The sequence below is a fragment of the Juglans regia genome, chromosome 1 (assembly GCF_001411555.2).
Source record: "Juglans regia cultivar Chandler chromosome 1, Walnut 2.0, whole genome shotgun sequence".
In the NCBI taxonomy this organism is placed as follows: Eukaryota; Viridiplantae; Streptophyta; class Magnoliopsida; order Fagales; family Juglandaceae; genus Juglans; species Juglans regia.
In genome coordinates, this window is record NC_049901.1 from 5,193,655 (window position 1) to 5,210,633 (window position 16,979).

Sequence of the window (16,979 nt, forward strand, 5' to 3'; positions counted from 1 at the left end):
GTTTCCTCTCATCATCAACTGGCAGATTGTTTTACTAAACCATTAGGATTTCCTTTGTTTTCTGATCTTGTATCCAAGCTGGGCCTTATCAACATACATGCTCCAGCTTGAAGGGGGGGTATTAGAGATAGTATTCTTCCATTAGTTTATGTTAGGTTTCTGTTTTTAGTAAGTTACATTTTTAGTAACAGAGTTATGTTAGTTCTGTTACTTAGGTATTTAAAATATTTCTTTTTTCTTTTCTCGCCTATTATACTGAGTATATAAAAAGCATTGCTGCTTTGATGTAAACACAAGTTGATGAAGTAATACAGAACTTCTTCTATGCTCTGCATATTTTGGTACTTTCTTGATATCAATCTTAACAACTTTCAGTGATAGTCTGTGGGACAATTTCTTGTTAGCGTCGCACATGTAAAATACACTTTCATTTTCTGACGTCCTTCTTGAGTTGTCATATAATTCTGATAGGAATCTTTTTTTTTTTTTTTAAGTTATCAAATCACATGGTAGTGAGTGGTGGATGTCTATTCCAAGATTTTCTACTCCCTCTTTTGGTGTCGATACTTTCTAATCGCGTGACTTTAATTGAGCTCATAATCCCTGTCTCCTTTATCTGATTTTTATGGGGAAGGAAAAGGCGAATACTTACCTGAAAAATGATGTTAACAGAGCAATATGTTTTCTTAATTTATTAGGACTTTGATCAAAATGTATAGTTTCAACAGTTGAAACTTTAGTTGATTGATTATATAGTATATACTGATGTGCTTGGACGATGGTGTGTCTTCCTTGTGACCCCCTTGATTTATCGAAGTACATATACTGATATTTTAAGTTTTAAGGCTCGTTTAAATAGTGAGATGAGATGAGATAATTTTAGATGAGTTGAATAAAATATTATTAGAATATTATTTTTTAATATTATTATAGTTTTAAAATTTGAAAAAGTTGAATTGTTTATTATATTTTTTGTAGAAATTTGGGAATGTTTTAATGATGAGATGAGATGGTTTCTGAATCCAAACGAGCCATCAAGACAGTTTTCATAACCACCGGGTAACAAGCCAGGAGAGAGCCATTGTTAAGGCAAAGCTTCATTCTAGATGCATCGTGTTACTCATATTGTTACTTACCTCTGAGAACATTGCTGGGCTACTTATTCTCTGATATTTGAGCTCTTGGTAATGGGTATATTATGTATCGAATACCATTTTGCTTGCTTTTTCATGGGACCTTTACAGGTAGCAATTATACCCGTATGTTTGCAAGGGTAGAATATGCAATTATTATTTTAGCTCTTTCAGATTTTCAGCTTTTTTGTCCACAAGATTTTCAATGTCACTAATTCTGCTTTCAAGTTAGATGGCTCAAGAATGAATAGAACAATTGTAAGCGCAAGGTATAACTCCAGGAGCTCTCTTCCAAATTTGAGGAACTCTAGATAGTTGTTGGTACATTGAGTTATAATTAGTGAAAAATACAGGACTTGAATCTGTAAATATGAGTTTGTAACAACCCAACTGATTGGCGGGTTAATTTGTGAAACTTCAGCTTTCCATTGTCCTATATTTTATTTTGATCTACGAATAAGAAAATGGATTCAATCTGGGCTCATGTTAACATCTTTGTTGGATATGTTGAATAGATGCCATTCCATCCAACAAAGCCATGCTCTTGCAAATATATGTTTCTATGAAGGCTATGCCATGGTACACTGCTCTTCCAACTATTTCTGAGTACATGGTTGAAAATGGCTGGACAAAGTGCTTTCCAAGAATAAGCGATGTAGGTTGGCTTGCCTACATTTTGTATTTAGTGATTTATCTTATAATTGTGGAATTTGGTATTTATTGGATGCATAGAGAGCTGCATGACATAAAACCTCTTTATAAGCATCTTCATGCTACCCATCACATCTACAACAAACAAAATAGGCTTTCGCCATTTGCTGGTAAGTTCTCAATCTGCTGAACTTAGTTTCCTCGGTTTTATCTCAAATGCTTGCATATGTCATCTTTTGGATTTTTGGTTTTATATAAGTTGACTTAGATGTTATAGTTTGATGTTGAAGGAGTATTATCAATGAAATGTCCAGCACTAGGAAGGATATAAGGATTAGAACATGGTGCCACCGGAATCTGTTGACTGAATATAACAACCACTGGGAGTATAACTTGGCTGTAATTCCTCCTTTGCATAAAGTGATGGCATGTGACTCTTTCAACCAACATGTTTGGAAACAATGGATTTACTAACTTCTATGTTCTGATACCACACCATGACTTTGCCTTGGCCATATCTCCTGGACTTTGACATTCTCGATATCCTGTTATTTTCACTTTGGAAAAATTAGAAGGGGCTTGGTGTTACCTAAATGGGAGCAAGCAGAATAAACGGCTTCCTCCCAAATCCCAAAATTTTGTTGGTGCTAATGTAATTATCTGTGCTCTCCTTTTATGTTCCATGTCATCTTGGGTAGACCAAATTGATTATTTTACTCAAGAACCCTTAGGGGTTGGTCTAGTGGTAGAGGCTTTGGTCTTGGTGGTATGCTCCCTCTAGGTCTAGGTTCAAATCCTCTTGGGTGCAAACAATTTTTAGGGACCATTGGACTGAGAGATTTTTTCCTTGAATTATTCAAGGTGGACTTGCAGGAAACTCCTTGTCTAGGGCCTGTGCATCTTTAGAATTAGTCGGGACGCTATTCCCAAACAACCGGTGCCAACAAAAAAAAAAAAAAAAATTTACTCACGACAAGAGCAGCATTTAGTTTGATGCTGAGTACAATGAGTGGTAGAGTTCCAGTTTGTGTAATGTGTATGGCTCTAAACAAGCTAACTTAACTTGAGTCAAGCTGAGAATAAAGCTGTGTCATGTAGACAGTTACAAGTCGCGTTCTGTTTCATGCTCAGCTCGAAGCTTGAGTTGAGCTTGGCTATATATCTGCAGTTTCATTTGTCTTTTCCAGGGAACCCCTTGTCCGGCTAGATTTCCATCTTTGATTTTAGTCATAGAAGAAATAGATACTCCAAAATTAAAACCAATTTGGTAAACCCTGCGTGAAACATTAAATTAGTGAGGTAGAATTTAATAGTGTAGTATTATTTATTTAAATTGTCTTCTGGCTATGATGGGAATTCATTTCTTTTAGGCTTCTGTAAATTCTGATATATGATCATTTTGTTGAAGAACCAATTCCTCGCTAGTTCTCTCAGGGATTTGTGTAACTTTACTTTTTTACACCAACCACATCGTCATTTAGAGATGCAAACTGGACAATATATAAATTTTCATGTCTACTAGACATCTACCTTCTTATCAGGATTTCACAACTTGGAAGTCCTATTATGATCAAATGACCTAATTAAAACTATGATATATCTGCTATGTCAGGTTTGGCTTTTCACCCGCTCGATGGGATATTGCAGGCGGTACCACATGTCACAGCACTATTTCTTGTGCCAACCCATTTTATGACACACGTATTGCTCCTCTTCATCGAGGGTATATGGACGGCAAACATTCATGATTGCATCCATGGCAACTTATGGCCTGCTATGGGTGCTGGCTACCACACCATTCATCATACGACATACCGTCATAACTATGGCCATTATATCATATGGATGGATTGGATCTTTGGCACTCTTCGTGACCCCCTGGATGATGAATCGAAGGATATATGATGCTCTTGCCTTCACACCTGTCCACCTGTTTTTGAAACTCTAAAGATGTTAGTTGGATTGTTTTCTTCTATGCCGTCTTTGCATGTAAATCATGTTCATTATCACTTTCTTTGTTGTCCATGACTTCAGAATGTCACAAGTTAAATATAAGGAGATTTTTGGTTATCAATGGAAGCTTTTTCGCCCCATCAGTTAGTCCTGTCTCACAAACCCATGTACTCAATTTTGCTCCCACCCTGGAGTGAAAAAGTGTGCAGTCTAGTCATTGCAAAATTTGAAAAATCAAGTCTCCAGAATCATTTTGGTGTCGGGCTCTCTTACTCAATTGCTTTGGTAGATTTTATTGCTTCGCTAAAGAATGGTCCGGCTGTCTCAATTATTCTAGTTAATGCAATGAAAGACCTCTTGCCAATACCCTCGGTAAGCCAACGTCATAACAGATCTTTGAATGAGTTTAGGTAAGTACATTGCTTTGGGGTCATAGATGCATAATCCTTTATGATTTACTCGACATTAAAATTATCATTCTTTGCATCTAACCATTGAATTGCTTGACAAGCATCCTTTTTTAATATTATAGACATAATTTTTGTCGACGGTTACCTTACAACTTGTGAAATTAAATTTACAACTTATCTGTAAATATTTTGCATAAACACACATCACATACATAAAGAGATCAAATCTCTTCAAATAAGCTAGCCCCCTACTAACAAAATTCTATCTTCACAACCATCTCAATGATTGGTTTATTATGAGTGAAGTTAAGGAAGCATTTTAAGGTGACCTTGTAGGGGAATCCAGGAAAGGTTTTGGTGGAAGTTGTAGAGATAAAAGACTAGTACCTTCTAACATCTCTATCACCTTAGCCATCGATGGTCGATCTGAAGGATTAGTTTGGATGCACCATAAACTTACTATTAGCAACTTTTTTATCGTGTCTTCTTCCACATCTGTTATATCCCCAAAAGTATTAACAAGACTTTCTTCTTGTTGCAGCTTGTTATATATCCAGTGGGGAAAGTATATTTGGCTGGTATGAGATGCTCCAGATTGAAAATTTTTTCTTCCTCCAACCATCTCGAGAACCAACATTCCATAGCTATAAACGTCTGATTTGTGAGAGACTCCACCAAAGTTCCGACTGAAAACTTCGGGTGCAATAAATCCTGCAGTTCCTCTCAAGCCTGTCATTGACACAATACTCTCTTTTGTTTTGCATAGTTTAGCAAGGCCAAAATCAGAGATTTTGGGGCACAAATCTTCATCCAAAAGTATATTATGAGGTTTTATGTCAAAATGTAGAATCCTTGTCCGGCAACCTCGGTGCAAGTACTCTAGTCCTCGAGCAACGCCAGCTGCAATTTGGAACATCGTTCGGCTGTCCAAATGACAATTTGTGACTGAAGTTCCTTCATCATATATGAACTTATCAAGAGATCCATTAGAAACAAATTCATAGAGTAGAGCTCTTTTATTCCTCTCATAGCAGAACCCCAAAAGATTGACTATATTAACATGCGAAGTTCTGCTAATGCTGGCCACTTCGTTAATAAATTCCTCTCCATTACCTTTGGTCTCGCTAAGGACCTTCACAGCAACGATACGTCCATCACCATCAGGGAGCTTCCCTTTGTATACAACTCCAAATCCACCTTGTCCTACTTTATCTTTGAAGGAATTGGTCAGTTTCTTCACTTCTGAATAGGTGTAACGCTTCGGGGCTATTGATCCATAATTCTTCATCATTTCCTCGGCACTAATCGGATCATTCATTGCATCTTTTCTCCCCCAGGGAATTGCATGACATGACAAGTATCCTCTTTTAACGCTGCAGATTACTCCCAAAGAGAGAATTAAAATCGCAGCCATGCCTGCACACAGAAATAATGGTATCATAATGGCTTTTCATTTAGCTCTAAAGAAATAAAGGGACAAAATTAGAATATATTTATATATTTTTTTAACGTGATATCGATTGCCATACCAATGCCAAGTTCAAGCTGCCACTTGGCCCGCTTGTGCTTTGAAGGATTATACCCTGCAACAACAAGTGGAAAAGAAGGAAATAGAAAAGTATAAATTTTATTAGAAAAGCTAGTTACTTGTTTAAGCGCTACATGAATATAAAAAGATAAAAATTTACTACATAATTTAATTTTTAATGATATTTACATGGAAATCTTTTTAAAAACTCTTTTTAAGTTTGCAACATACCGCTCCAACCTGGTTCGTCATCTGAAAAGGTGGGCTCTGGTGCTGGCGCGTACTTGTAGAATTGTATGATAGGAATGGGTGCCAAGTCTGGGACTGAGAGAAGGAGAAATTAGAAAAAAGAGAAATGATTCTTACAGTTGTGAGTGTGTAAGTGTCGTGTAATCGTTTTAAAAAATATAAATAAATATGAAAATTATATGAAAAGAAATTAATTTTTTAATAGTAAACTACACTCTTTTTCAAAGCGACTGTATGGCACTTGCACATTCCACAACTGTATATAGCATTACTCTTGAAAAAATATCTAATCTTCAAATTCTCACATTATCTTCATCTCATTTCATTTTCAAGTATAATTCAAATACAAATATTTTAAATTAATCATTATAATTTTTTTAAACTAATAATTACAATTTTTCCAAACTTTCAAACAAAAAATAAAAAATAATTTAATTTTTTCAAATTCACAAATAAAAATAATATTATAAAACTAAATTTTAATTTTATAATATTTTTTATTCAACTTTATCTCATTTTCCTAAATCTAAAAATTATTCTACTCAAATTATCTCATGATTATTCACAAACAACCTTATTACTATTAACAAAATTCTCATCACCTCAATTTTCCCAAACCAGCCCCGCATCATGTCATTTTATAATATATAGCCCTTCAAGTCTGACTGTAACCAGTAACCATAAAATCGAAAAAGGGGTTAGGGGACTCTTTACAACCTGGTGATGGCGTAATTGTTGGTCGTTCAGTAATTGTTCCGTAGCGTCGTCTCGATCTTGTTGGTGATGGCGCAGTGGGTCGTTCATTAATTGTTCCGTCGCGTACGCTTGTTGGTGATGGCGCAGCGGCTCTAACATAAGTGTATTCAATGGCAAGAGAACCACGAGTGGATATGGAAATGAAGATGAACGATGCTAACATGAAGAAATAAGCAGATGACGGTCTGCCTGAACTCATTATTAATTGTAGCTTTATCAAGATGGGGGGATGAAGAGGACGAGCAGCTACTAACTAGCTAGGAATTAATTCAACTTCAAAATTGAGAAACTACTCATTTTGAGAACATCAATAATTGCCAATCTTTATGGAGAAAGATGGAGACTTTTGTCCCTCGAGACATAAAAGGATGAGACTATAGATAAGGCACCAAATTTTCGTGTGGTTGATCTCATTCTATTTTTTTTTTAAATATAATTTAAATATAAAAAATTTTAAATTAATCATTACAATTTTTTAAAACTAATCATTACATTTTTTTAAATTTTTAAATAAAAAGATAAAAAATAATTTCAACTTTTTTAAATTTTTGAACAAAAATAATATTATAATATTTTAACTTTATAATATTTTTTATTCAATTTTTTTCTCTTTTTTTTCAAAATTTAAAAAATACGCAACTCAAATTATTTCATCATTATTTATAAATTATCTTATTATTATTATAAAATTTTGATATTGTCTCTTTAAGCAAACAACCCAACGTAGACAATATTTTTCTTCGTTTATAATTATTTACTTGACTCGTAGATGTAGTCATGTAGAAAGCGCCACTTTATATTTAATTATTTTTAGATGGAAAATGATAAATTGGTGCAGGAAGTTGCGCACGTGTAAAATGATACGGTGCGTTTGATTGTGGATGTGGTAGGCGTGCACAACCTCCTGAACTAACTCTCCTACCCGTAGCAGTGCTGTTTTTAGATAGATTTTAATATATTATCATTTTTTATGTATACTTTGTGCCTATAAAATGATTTCTTGAGTAACATTTATAGTAGATTCAAAACAAGAAAGTTGAAAAAAATAATATTTAATTTCTGAAAAATTAATTCTAAATATTATAGTCTTTCAATCCTCTTACTATTTTTTTTTTTTTTTTAGTTTTACCACAAATACAACTTGTTTTGAGAGAGAGAATAAATAAGAATAAAAAATGCACGCTTTCGGAGTGTTTTTCAACAATAGATGTCTAGATACGAGAACGATGCATGATTGTTGTGTTCAAACAAGGTTGTTGATTTTACAAAATGCACAATTCCTTTTGATGTCGGAGCATACATACAAATTAAAGACAAAAATCAAATTACGTGGAGGAACAAACTCACCTCAGTACACATGATTCCATATTACACGTTAATATACTCACTCACCTTGGTGGTATATTCCATATTAGAGTTGACACATCACACGTGACATAATGAGTGAAAATAGATTACCATCTCAAGTATAATTAATACTAGAGCATCACTTATTCAATTTCTGTGACTGTAAATTCATCACCAGACTAAGCCCTTTCTTCTCCTAAACCTGTCTACGCGGTCAGTGCTCATGCGAGACTTTTCAGGCTTCGTCGACTTCCTAGACTTCTCCAGTCGACTATCTAAACTGTTCCTCGAAACTTCCGGGAGATCCGAACCCAACTCAAATTTATCTGAAGTTCCAGTTTCAGATGGTTTGCTCTGAGTATCAGATTCTGCTGCAGTTTTTTTAGAACTGTTTGTGCTTGATTTCGATTTGCCAATTGCCTGTACAAATTTCTTCAGATGTCTAATGAATTCTGGGTAAAGCTCAAGGTTGCTGTGTCCACCTCCACTTAAGTACCACAATGGTTCGTACTTCTCCTTGGAAAGCTCCCAAAGCTGCTTCCCGTGGGACCAATCCACGACTTCATCCGCCGTCCCCTGAACATGGAACATTATGGGTTTTTCATTAATATCTGTGAAGTAAAAGAATATTGTGTTTCTCTTGCAAAGCAAAAGAACTGCAATGCAAGAACATGACGGATAGAATGAAGCATATATTGAAAACGAACCACTTCATTCTTGATTTATTAAATAATGACATTCAACCATTAATAAAAGCATAATGAAAGATCAATTTATTAGCTCCAGACGTATGCAAAAAGCTTGGCAGATGCAAGTTGATTCAAATTTCCATGCTTGTGCATCCAGAATAGCTTTAAAAAAATGATTCGATTTTTAGTCTTATATATTTCTTTCGTGATTGCTCATAAAAAAATATTACTCATCAAAATATATCTATTCTTTCGTGACTCGGGAGGAAGATCATAATTAAATAGTCTTGCAGAAGGAAGTTCTGCCCATGCTTTTTTTTAATCAGTAAAAACAGATTTTATTTATGAGGAATAGACCAGTTTTGCCATGCTATCTCTAAATTTCTTATCTGAAAAATAGAGGATTCTAACGCCAAAGAAAAATAATTTATTGCAGTAAAATTACCAGCATACACATGGTCAATAAATTTAATCCCAGACACCACATCATGGAGAGAGAGAGAGAGAGAGAGAGAGAGAGAGAGAGAGAGAGAGAGAGAGAGAGAGAGAGAGAGAGAGAGAGAGGATGCCGGTAGTCATGATAAGAGCAGGATGAGGGGGGGAGTAAATATTACTTACAAATGCATTCCAGCTAGCTCATTCAAGTCTTTCGGATTGAAGGTCGAGTGATGGCTGTTGCCGGGGTTGCCTTGGGTGCCCGCCCGGCTACTTCAGGGTCGCTCAAATCCTACGTTGATATGGTGGCGTAGACACCTCAACCTATCCTGGAGGTAGAGGTGCCCCTGCGTCCATTAAAGATCTTTCAAGGAGTGTCGTATGTAGAGGTGTAAATTTAAACTAGGAAATCGGACCCGTTGGTCGGGTTTTGAACCGGTTCCTATATTACGAAAACCGGCTGAACCCGGTTCGATTTCGGTTCTGTAGTTTTTGGGACCGGATCGGATCAAATCGAACCAGTTGAAAAATATATATATATAAATTAATTTTATATATTATACAAAATATTTTATATATAATAAATAATTATATATTAAATTTTTATATATCATATATATAATTATATATCATATATGAAATAATTTCATATTATAATTTATAAATTATAACATGAAATGTTAATTTTAAATATGAACATTTGTAATTTGTTTGATTATATGTTATTAATATAATTATATATAAGATAATGTTATTATAATTTATAAAATAAAATTTTAATCTTAAAGATAAAAACTTAATTGATCATATACTTTAAACATAAAATATATATTAAATTATTAATAATATTTTATCATAAAAAGTAATACTATATTATATATTTTTTACATTTTAAAAAAATCGGACTGGACTGGACCGAAAACCGGAGGTACCGGTTTAGGAGGATAACGGGGACATAATTGGTTTTGAAAAATGCAAAACCGGTACATACCGATTCGGTCCTAAATTTTGTCCAAAACCGGATCGGACGAGTTACACCCCTAATCGTATGTCTCATTTACGAAGGAGGAAATTGAGCGTTCTGTACAACTTTTCAAGTTCTCGATGGTTTTGAAGTTTTCGCGCAGATGGCCATCATTGGACAATATCAGAGCATTTTGTCGACGTCGGTGGGGGTTGGTTGCTCAGCCAGTGGTTTCGACAATGGTCAACCCTAGATCAGTCTTTGGCAAGTTGTCTAACGAAGACGATTTCCTTAAAGGTTTTTCTAGAGAGGTTTGTGAGATAGACGATGTGCCATACCGTGTTTTCCAATGGAATCCAGATTATGTTGAAGATCAAGAACCATCATTGGTGCCGGTATGGATCTTTTTGATGGCCTCTCATCGAATTATTACAACGAATATTTCTTGAGAAATATTACTTTACCTCTTGGGCATTTCATTCGTCGGGACAATTGCACTCGGTGTGCTACGAAAACGGATGGATAATTCTAAGGCTTCGGTGGAAGAGTTCTGGATTTGTGTTCCAAACCAGCCTTCGAGCTGGCTGCAATTTGTGGTCTACGAAACCCTACCAACTTTTTGCTCTCGTTGCTGCATGCAAGGGCACAACATGAAAACCTGCACTAGGGAGGAGAAAAAAGACCAGGGAGAGAGAGGTAAAATACGGAAGACTTGGGTTAGGAAGGAATAAAAGAAAGTAGTAGAGGAAGAAATAAATTTAGAGGCGGGCCCTAGTAATACAAATGTTCAAGAGATTCATAAGGATTCAGCCATGGCTAGAAATAAAGAAACGAAAAAACCAGCAATGGAGGACTAGCAAATGGTGTTAATATCGGGTGGGGACGCTAGTGCCTCTGATCTTGAAAGGTTAGTCTCAGATGGGAAAGAAAGTGTTTCTGACAGGAAGTGCAGTGTTATTTTGGGTGAAGCCGCAGACGTGATGATGATGTGGTGGCCATAGTGTAGACATGATTTTTGGGTGAAGCCGCGTGCTTTAACTCAGAAATTGCGGCTTGTTTTAACTCAGAAAACCTTACCTCACAAGCAAATGTAGACGTTTATGACCTTAACAACCTTTTGTAAGATGGCGGTGAAGATGTAGATGTGATCTCCTCAGGTGCTCTTGGCCATAAAGCTGCAGAGTTCAGTTTGGGTGGGGACCATGCATGTGTGTCTAACGGTGAAGCGCCCGTAATGCTACTAGGGGACCATAGCTCTGTAGACATGATTTTGGGTGGGGACTATAGCTTAAAACGTTTAGCTATTATCCCTTTTTCGCATGATTTTGTAGTGCAGGGAAAAAAGCTGGTGCAAGTGGAAGTGGATGTGCGCTTGTGTGATAGTGAACTGGGCCAGCAAGATCATGAGCTTCTAGTTGCTCAAGGGGTGATTGATTCTAATGGTATTCGGTCTGAGAGTTTTGGGTCCTTGTCTGGAGGCCAGGCCAGTGCCAAATATGAGGTAGCTCACAGTGATCAAGTGGCTCCGAATATAGATGCTAAAATTGTTAATGAAAAGGAATTGCCCAATGATTCCCAATCCGATCCAGATCCTAATCGAGATAGACTTAAGGAATATATTAGTAAAGAATATTGTATTGACTCAAGGGACCAAGTCTAGTAATTGGAAACATTCAGAAAAAGAGCTCTACTAGGGCCTTCAAAACTTAATTTATGATTAATCCCATTATTTTCTAGAATATCAGGGATGTGGGCACTTCTCAGGCGCAATTGACAAAAATTATTAACAATTAAGGTCTAATATTTTAGCTTTGGCTGAGCCTTTTCTGTCGGAGGCAAAAATTCTTGATTATTTGGGCCGGCTTAGTTGTGATTCCTTTGTCACTAATGAAGCGCATGGTGGAAAATTTTGGTTTTTGTGGAACTCAGTTGTATTTGTTCAATGGATGGAAGGGTCTAATCAATATGTTACTGTGAGAGTTGAGGATAATGGTCATATCTTTCTTCTCACCATTGTTTATGCTAGTGCAACCACACTGAAAGAAAATCCCTTTGGGAGGATCTTGAGGCTACTCATCATGGTACTCTTCCGTGGATTCTTTGTGGAGACTTTAATATCATTAAAGATGACTTGGAACACAAAGGTGTCCATCTTCGTCTGTTTGCAGCTATGGAAGATTTCAATATGTGCATTCAGAATTGTGGCTTGCTGGACATGAATTCCAAAGGACCAAAGATGACTTGGTGTAACGGCCAAGGCAGATTGGCTCATAGTTGGGCAATGTTAGATCGTTGTTTTATTGATTCTAATGTTCTTAATTATTTTTCTAATATCTTTTTATGGGTGTTGCCTTGTACTACCTCTGATCACTCCCCTTTGGTTATCCAAATGGGTTAGGATCCTTTCAGGTATGGGCCTAGTCCCTTTTGTTTCCAGTTTATGTAGACTGATCATATAGATTTTCTTCGTTTTATGGAGGGGGTGTGGAAGCAAGATGGGTTTGGGTCTGGGCTTATTAATTTGTCGTCTAAATTAAAAAGGATGAAGGTGACTTTTAAGGATTTGAATCAACAGGTCTTTGGTAGAACTAATATTATCATTAAAGAGTTAGAGCAGCGTATTGATAATCTGGAAAACCGCCTTCAAGTTTGTTTCAATGATGATGATGATAATGACCTCGTGGAGTCTAAGCTGGAGTTATTAACCTAGATGGGTAGAGAGGACACTCGTCTGTCTCATATGGCCAAGAAAAGTTGGCTCAAAGATGGAGATCAAAATTCTAAATTCTATCATGCTTATTAGAATGCCAAGAATCATAAAAGGATTAAGGAGATGAGTTTGGTTGATGGAACTTCTTTAAATACCCTTTTGATATACAACAGGCTACTGTTTAGTATTTTCAAAATTTCTTGGGTCAAAGTAATAATTGTGATTTGCCTTATTTAAGTGATATGATTTTTCCAGTTATTTCTGAAGATGAGAATTTGGCTATTTGCCGAGTCCCTTCTCTTGAGGATGTTAAGGATGCTCCCTTTAGTATTCTCATTGATAGTAGCCCTAGTTCGGATTGGTTTGGCTTGTGTTTCTTTAGAGTGTGTTAGGACTTTGTTAAAGAGGACATTTTGGATGCTATTATTGATTTCTTTCATAATAAATCGCTTCCCAGATTTTACACTGCCTCTTCTATAGTTTTAATCCCTAAGATAGTTAAGCCTTCTGATTTTGATAAGTTTAGACCCATTAGTCTCTGCTTAGTGACTTATAAGATTTGTGTTAAGATTATAGTGGGTCGTACGACGAATTTGCTTTCTAAGCTGATTTTCCAAGAGTAATGGGCATTTATTTCAAACCGTAGTATTTTTTAGAATAGTAGTCTCACCCAGGAGATTGTCCATTCTATGTATAAAAATTCTAATAGTGGTAATGTTTTGGTTAAGCTTGACATGTCTAAAGCTTATGATAGAGTTGAGTGTAATTTCTTACTTCATGTCTTGACTAATTTTGGTTTTTCATCTCATGTTTGTGATTTAATTAAGGCTTGTATTTCTTCTCCTTGGTACTCCATAATGATGAATGGTACTTCTTTGGGTTTCCTTAAAGGTGAGAGAGGCTTGAGGCAAGGTGACCATCTTTCTCCTTATTTGTTTATCATCATGCAAGAGGTGCTCTCTCGGCTCCTCAATCATTATTTTGAGAATGCTAAAATTGGTCATTTTTATCAAGCTAGAGGTACCCCTCTTATCTCTCACCTTATGAATGCGGATGATGTTATTATATTTGCTAATGGTGGTAAAAACTCTGAGAAAATTGATGAAGGTCTTGAACCTTTATGAAGTTTGGACGGGTCAAGTTCTTAACTATGATAAAAGTGCTATTTATTTCTCCAAGAAAATTCATGTTTCCAGGAAACTTTCTCTTCTTCGCATGACTGGTTTTTCTGAAAGATCTTTCCCATTTAAGTATTCGAGTGTGCCTATCGTTGTGGGGAGACTTAAGGTTTGTCATTTTGGTGATTTGCTTGGGACTGTTAAAAAAAAATTACAGGTTGGAAGATGAAAATGCTCTCGGTAGGCGGGAGAACTATTCTTTTGGATCATGTCTTATCTAGTATGGCTACTCATCTTCTTATTGTGTTAGATGTTCCTAAAGTCGTTCTTACGGTGTTAAATAAGCTTATGAGCTCTTTCTTTTGGAGTGATTCTGATGGGAATGCTAAGAGAAAGTGGGTTTCTTGGAAGCATATTTGTAGACCTACTAAGGAAGGCGGTTTGGGTATTTAAGATTTTTGGGATATTCAAAAAGCTCTTCATATGAAACTTGCTTGGCAACTCATGCATGATCATTCTTTATGGACGGATTTGTTTAGAGGCAAGTACGTTCGGAATAATCATTTATCTTTATTGGTGCCTAATAAGGGGACCAGGTTTTGGCAATCTATCGTTCGTAAAATCCCAGAAGTTTTAAATGGTTCTAAATGGATTGTGAAAGAAGGTAATATTTCTTTCTGGTACGATAGCTGAGAGTATGATGTTCCTCTTAGTGGGCATTTCCCCGTGCTCGAGCAACCTCTGTTGAAAGTTAAGGAGTGTCGTATTGATAATGCATAGGATATTCATCTTTTGGAAAGACTTGTGAGGCATCAAAAAGCTTCTGACCTGTATCAGTTTTTGACTAGGAGGAAGGAGGGGAGTGATGTTTTAATTTGTTTAAAGGATAATGGTGAGATTTTTAATACTAGAAGTGCTTGGGATTGCGTCAGGGTCAGGGCATCACCTTTATCTTGGGTTTAGTGGATTTGGCATACTAACCTTACTAAGAAAATTTCTATTATGATGTAGAAGGCCGTTAACAACTGCTTGGGTGTTGATGATAGGGTTAAAATGGTTGGTATTCCTATCATTTCTGAGTGTAATTGTTGCTCTATGGGTCATACTGAAGACTTGAATCATGTGCTTTGTACAGGTGAATTTGCTAGGCACATTTGGTGTTTGGCTGCTATTCAATTAGGTGTGCATATGAGAGTTTTTCAAACATGGCAGGTGCAAATAAACTTTGCTTTCGTCGTGCGGGTAAATCTTCTCAAGTGCAGATTATTTTTTGTCTTCTCCCGTCTATTGTTTCTTGGAAGCTTTGGGATCGGCGCTGTAAAGTCAGATATGAGGAAAGTGTTGATAGCGTTGAATCGGTTTGACATGCTATTAAATTATGGATTTGTCGTATCATGGATCTAATCATGAAAGTGTCTACAATTTCTAATAAGGATGTTGCTATTTTACAAAGATTGGAAATCCCGATTTTATTTCCTAGAACTAAGAAAGTTCGTGTAGTGAGATGGACTTGGCTTCCTCAGGGTTGTGTCAAACTTAATACTGATGAGAGTAGTTTGGTAATCTAGGGCCTTCAGGAGCTGGGGGCTTTATTCGTGATGATTGTGGGAGGTTACTTGGTGCTTATTCTGTGTTCTTGGACCAGGGCTCTAATAATTTTGTTGAAATGCACAATTTGCTGGAAGGGGTTCGTAGGTGCTATCCTTTGGGTTTTGTTTGGGTTGAAATTGAGATTGATTCTCAATTGTTTGTTAGTTGGCTCACCAAGGGTGGTTGTAATATCTGGTATTTAGAGGAATTTTGAGATGAGTTACATGGTCATCTTAACTGCTTGGAGTATAGAGTGCATCATATTTTTCGTAAAGGTAATATTGTGGCTATTTTCTTGTTAAGAGGGGAGCTGGTGGTCTAAAAACTAGGTAGCTTAGACTGGTGGTCTAAATTCAGACTGGTCTGGTGAGCTGCCTAGTCGCCTCAGAGGTCTTCTCCGCATGGACATAATTGGTTTACCTTATTTGCGGATCTTGTAATGGTTTCTCTGGTAAGTTGTTTGTGGTTTAATTGTCTTATTTATCCTCATTTGCATGCGTTTTTCTCTTGCAGGTTTCTTTGTTATTGTCTAGGGTTGGTTTCTTTTTACCTACTTTTGGTTTTGACCTGTACTGTTTTGTTATTTTGTTTTGTTTCTGGATGGTTTAGTTTTTGATGCCTAGGTTTTGGTTTTCTTGATTATTTGTATCCTTAGGTGTCTTGTTGTAACCACGGTTTTCTTCTGCCACAAGTAAGAGCAATCAATAAAATTGGAATACCGTCCTCTTCTATTAGGACAAATAAGAGATTATACTGGTGACCATTTACCAAATAAAACAAGTGTGTTCACTAGAATCATTGTGGTGAAACTACCTTAAAGATATCAAACCAGTATGTTCGTTTGACAGGGTACAATACTCTGAAGCCCAAACAATATTGGGCTATGTAAAACCAGTCCCCCCAAGTTTGTATTCTTGAAGTAATATCAACAATGGGGCCACTACCTACAGACTGACCATATAAAATTAATTGCTCATCTTAAACACCTTACTGCTCCTTTAGGCATGTATATGCCGCAACAATGTCGGCATATGTATTACATTCAGATGGTTGTTTCAAAACAAAAAGAAAGGCCATCATATGAGGGGGATTATTTGGTACGGAAAGAACAATATCCATCAAACATTCTGGAAAATAAGCTAGAGCACTTGATAGTATTTTACCATGCGATAAATGTTACGAATCATATGTGCAAAGATAATTCAGTTTTGGGTTCCCAACTTGAGACCCTGTGGAATAATAAACGTGGTCAGAATAATTCGATGCATCAAACTACATCCTACCTTTCACTTCAGCAACAAAAAGTCTTATGTGTTGCTTAAGTGCTGGGCTGGTTAGTGCTAACCAGAAAATCTTACTCCACCTATTAGTTATCGAAAATCAAAGTACCAATCACAAAAGGCACATAAAATCTGATATTCAGTCTTATATGATTCAACTGGCTAC

The 16,979-nt window shown here is 36.2% G+C and overlaps 2 protein-coding genes and 1 pseudogene across 2 annotated transcripts; 1 reads left to right on the forward strand and 2 right to left on the reverse strand.

The window, feature by feature from the left end:
* Positions 1-1,610: 1,610 nt before the first annotated feature.
* On the forward strand, positions 1,611-3,707 carry LOC109016764 (delta(7)-sterol-C5(6)-desaturase-like). The gene is made up of 2 exons (XM_018999136.2): positions 1,611-1,954; positions 3,397-3,707. Exons 1-2 carry the CDS (start codon positions 1,672-1,674, stop codon positions 3,687-3,689), a joined length of 576 nt encoding a protein of 191 aa, XP_018854681.1. The 5' UTR covers positions 1,611-1,671; the 3' UTR covers positions 3,690-3,707.
* Positions 3,708-4,236: 529 nt separating this feature from the next.
* On the reverse strand, positions 4,237-7,029 carry LOC109016762 (PR5-like receptor kinase). Its single transcript, XM_018999135.2, has 4 exons — positions 6,642-7,029; positions 5,907-5,999; positions 5,677-5,730; positions 4,237-5,563 (listed from the first exon to the last, which is right to left on the reverse strand). The coding sequence occupies exons 1-4, from the start codon at positions 6,877-6,879 to the stop codon at positions 4,467-4,469; spliced, it is 1,482 nt and encodes a 493-aa protein (XP_018854680.1). The 5' UTR covers positions 6,880-7,029; the 3' UTR covers positions 4,237-4,466.
* Positions 7,030-7,940: 911 nt separating this feature from the next.
* LOC109016765 lies at positions 7,941-16,610 on the reverse strand (annotated as a pseudogene).
* Between the last annotated feature and the right edge of the window lie 369 nt (positions 16,611-16,979).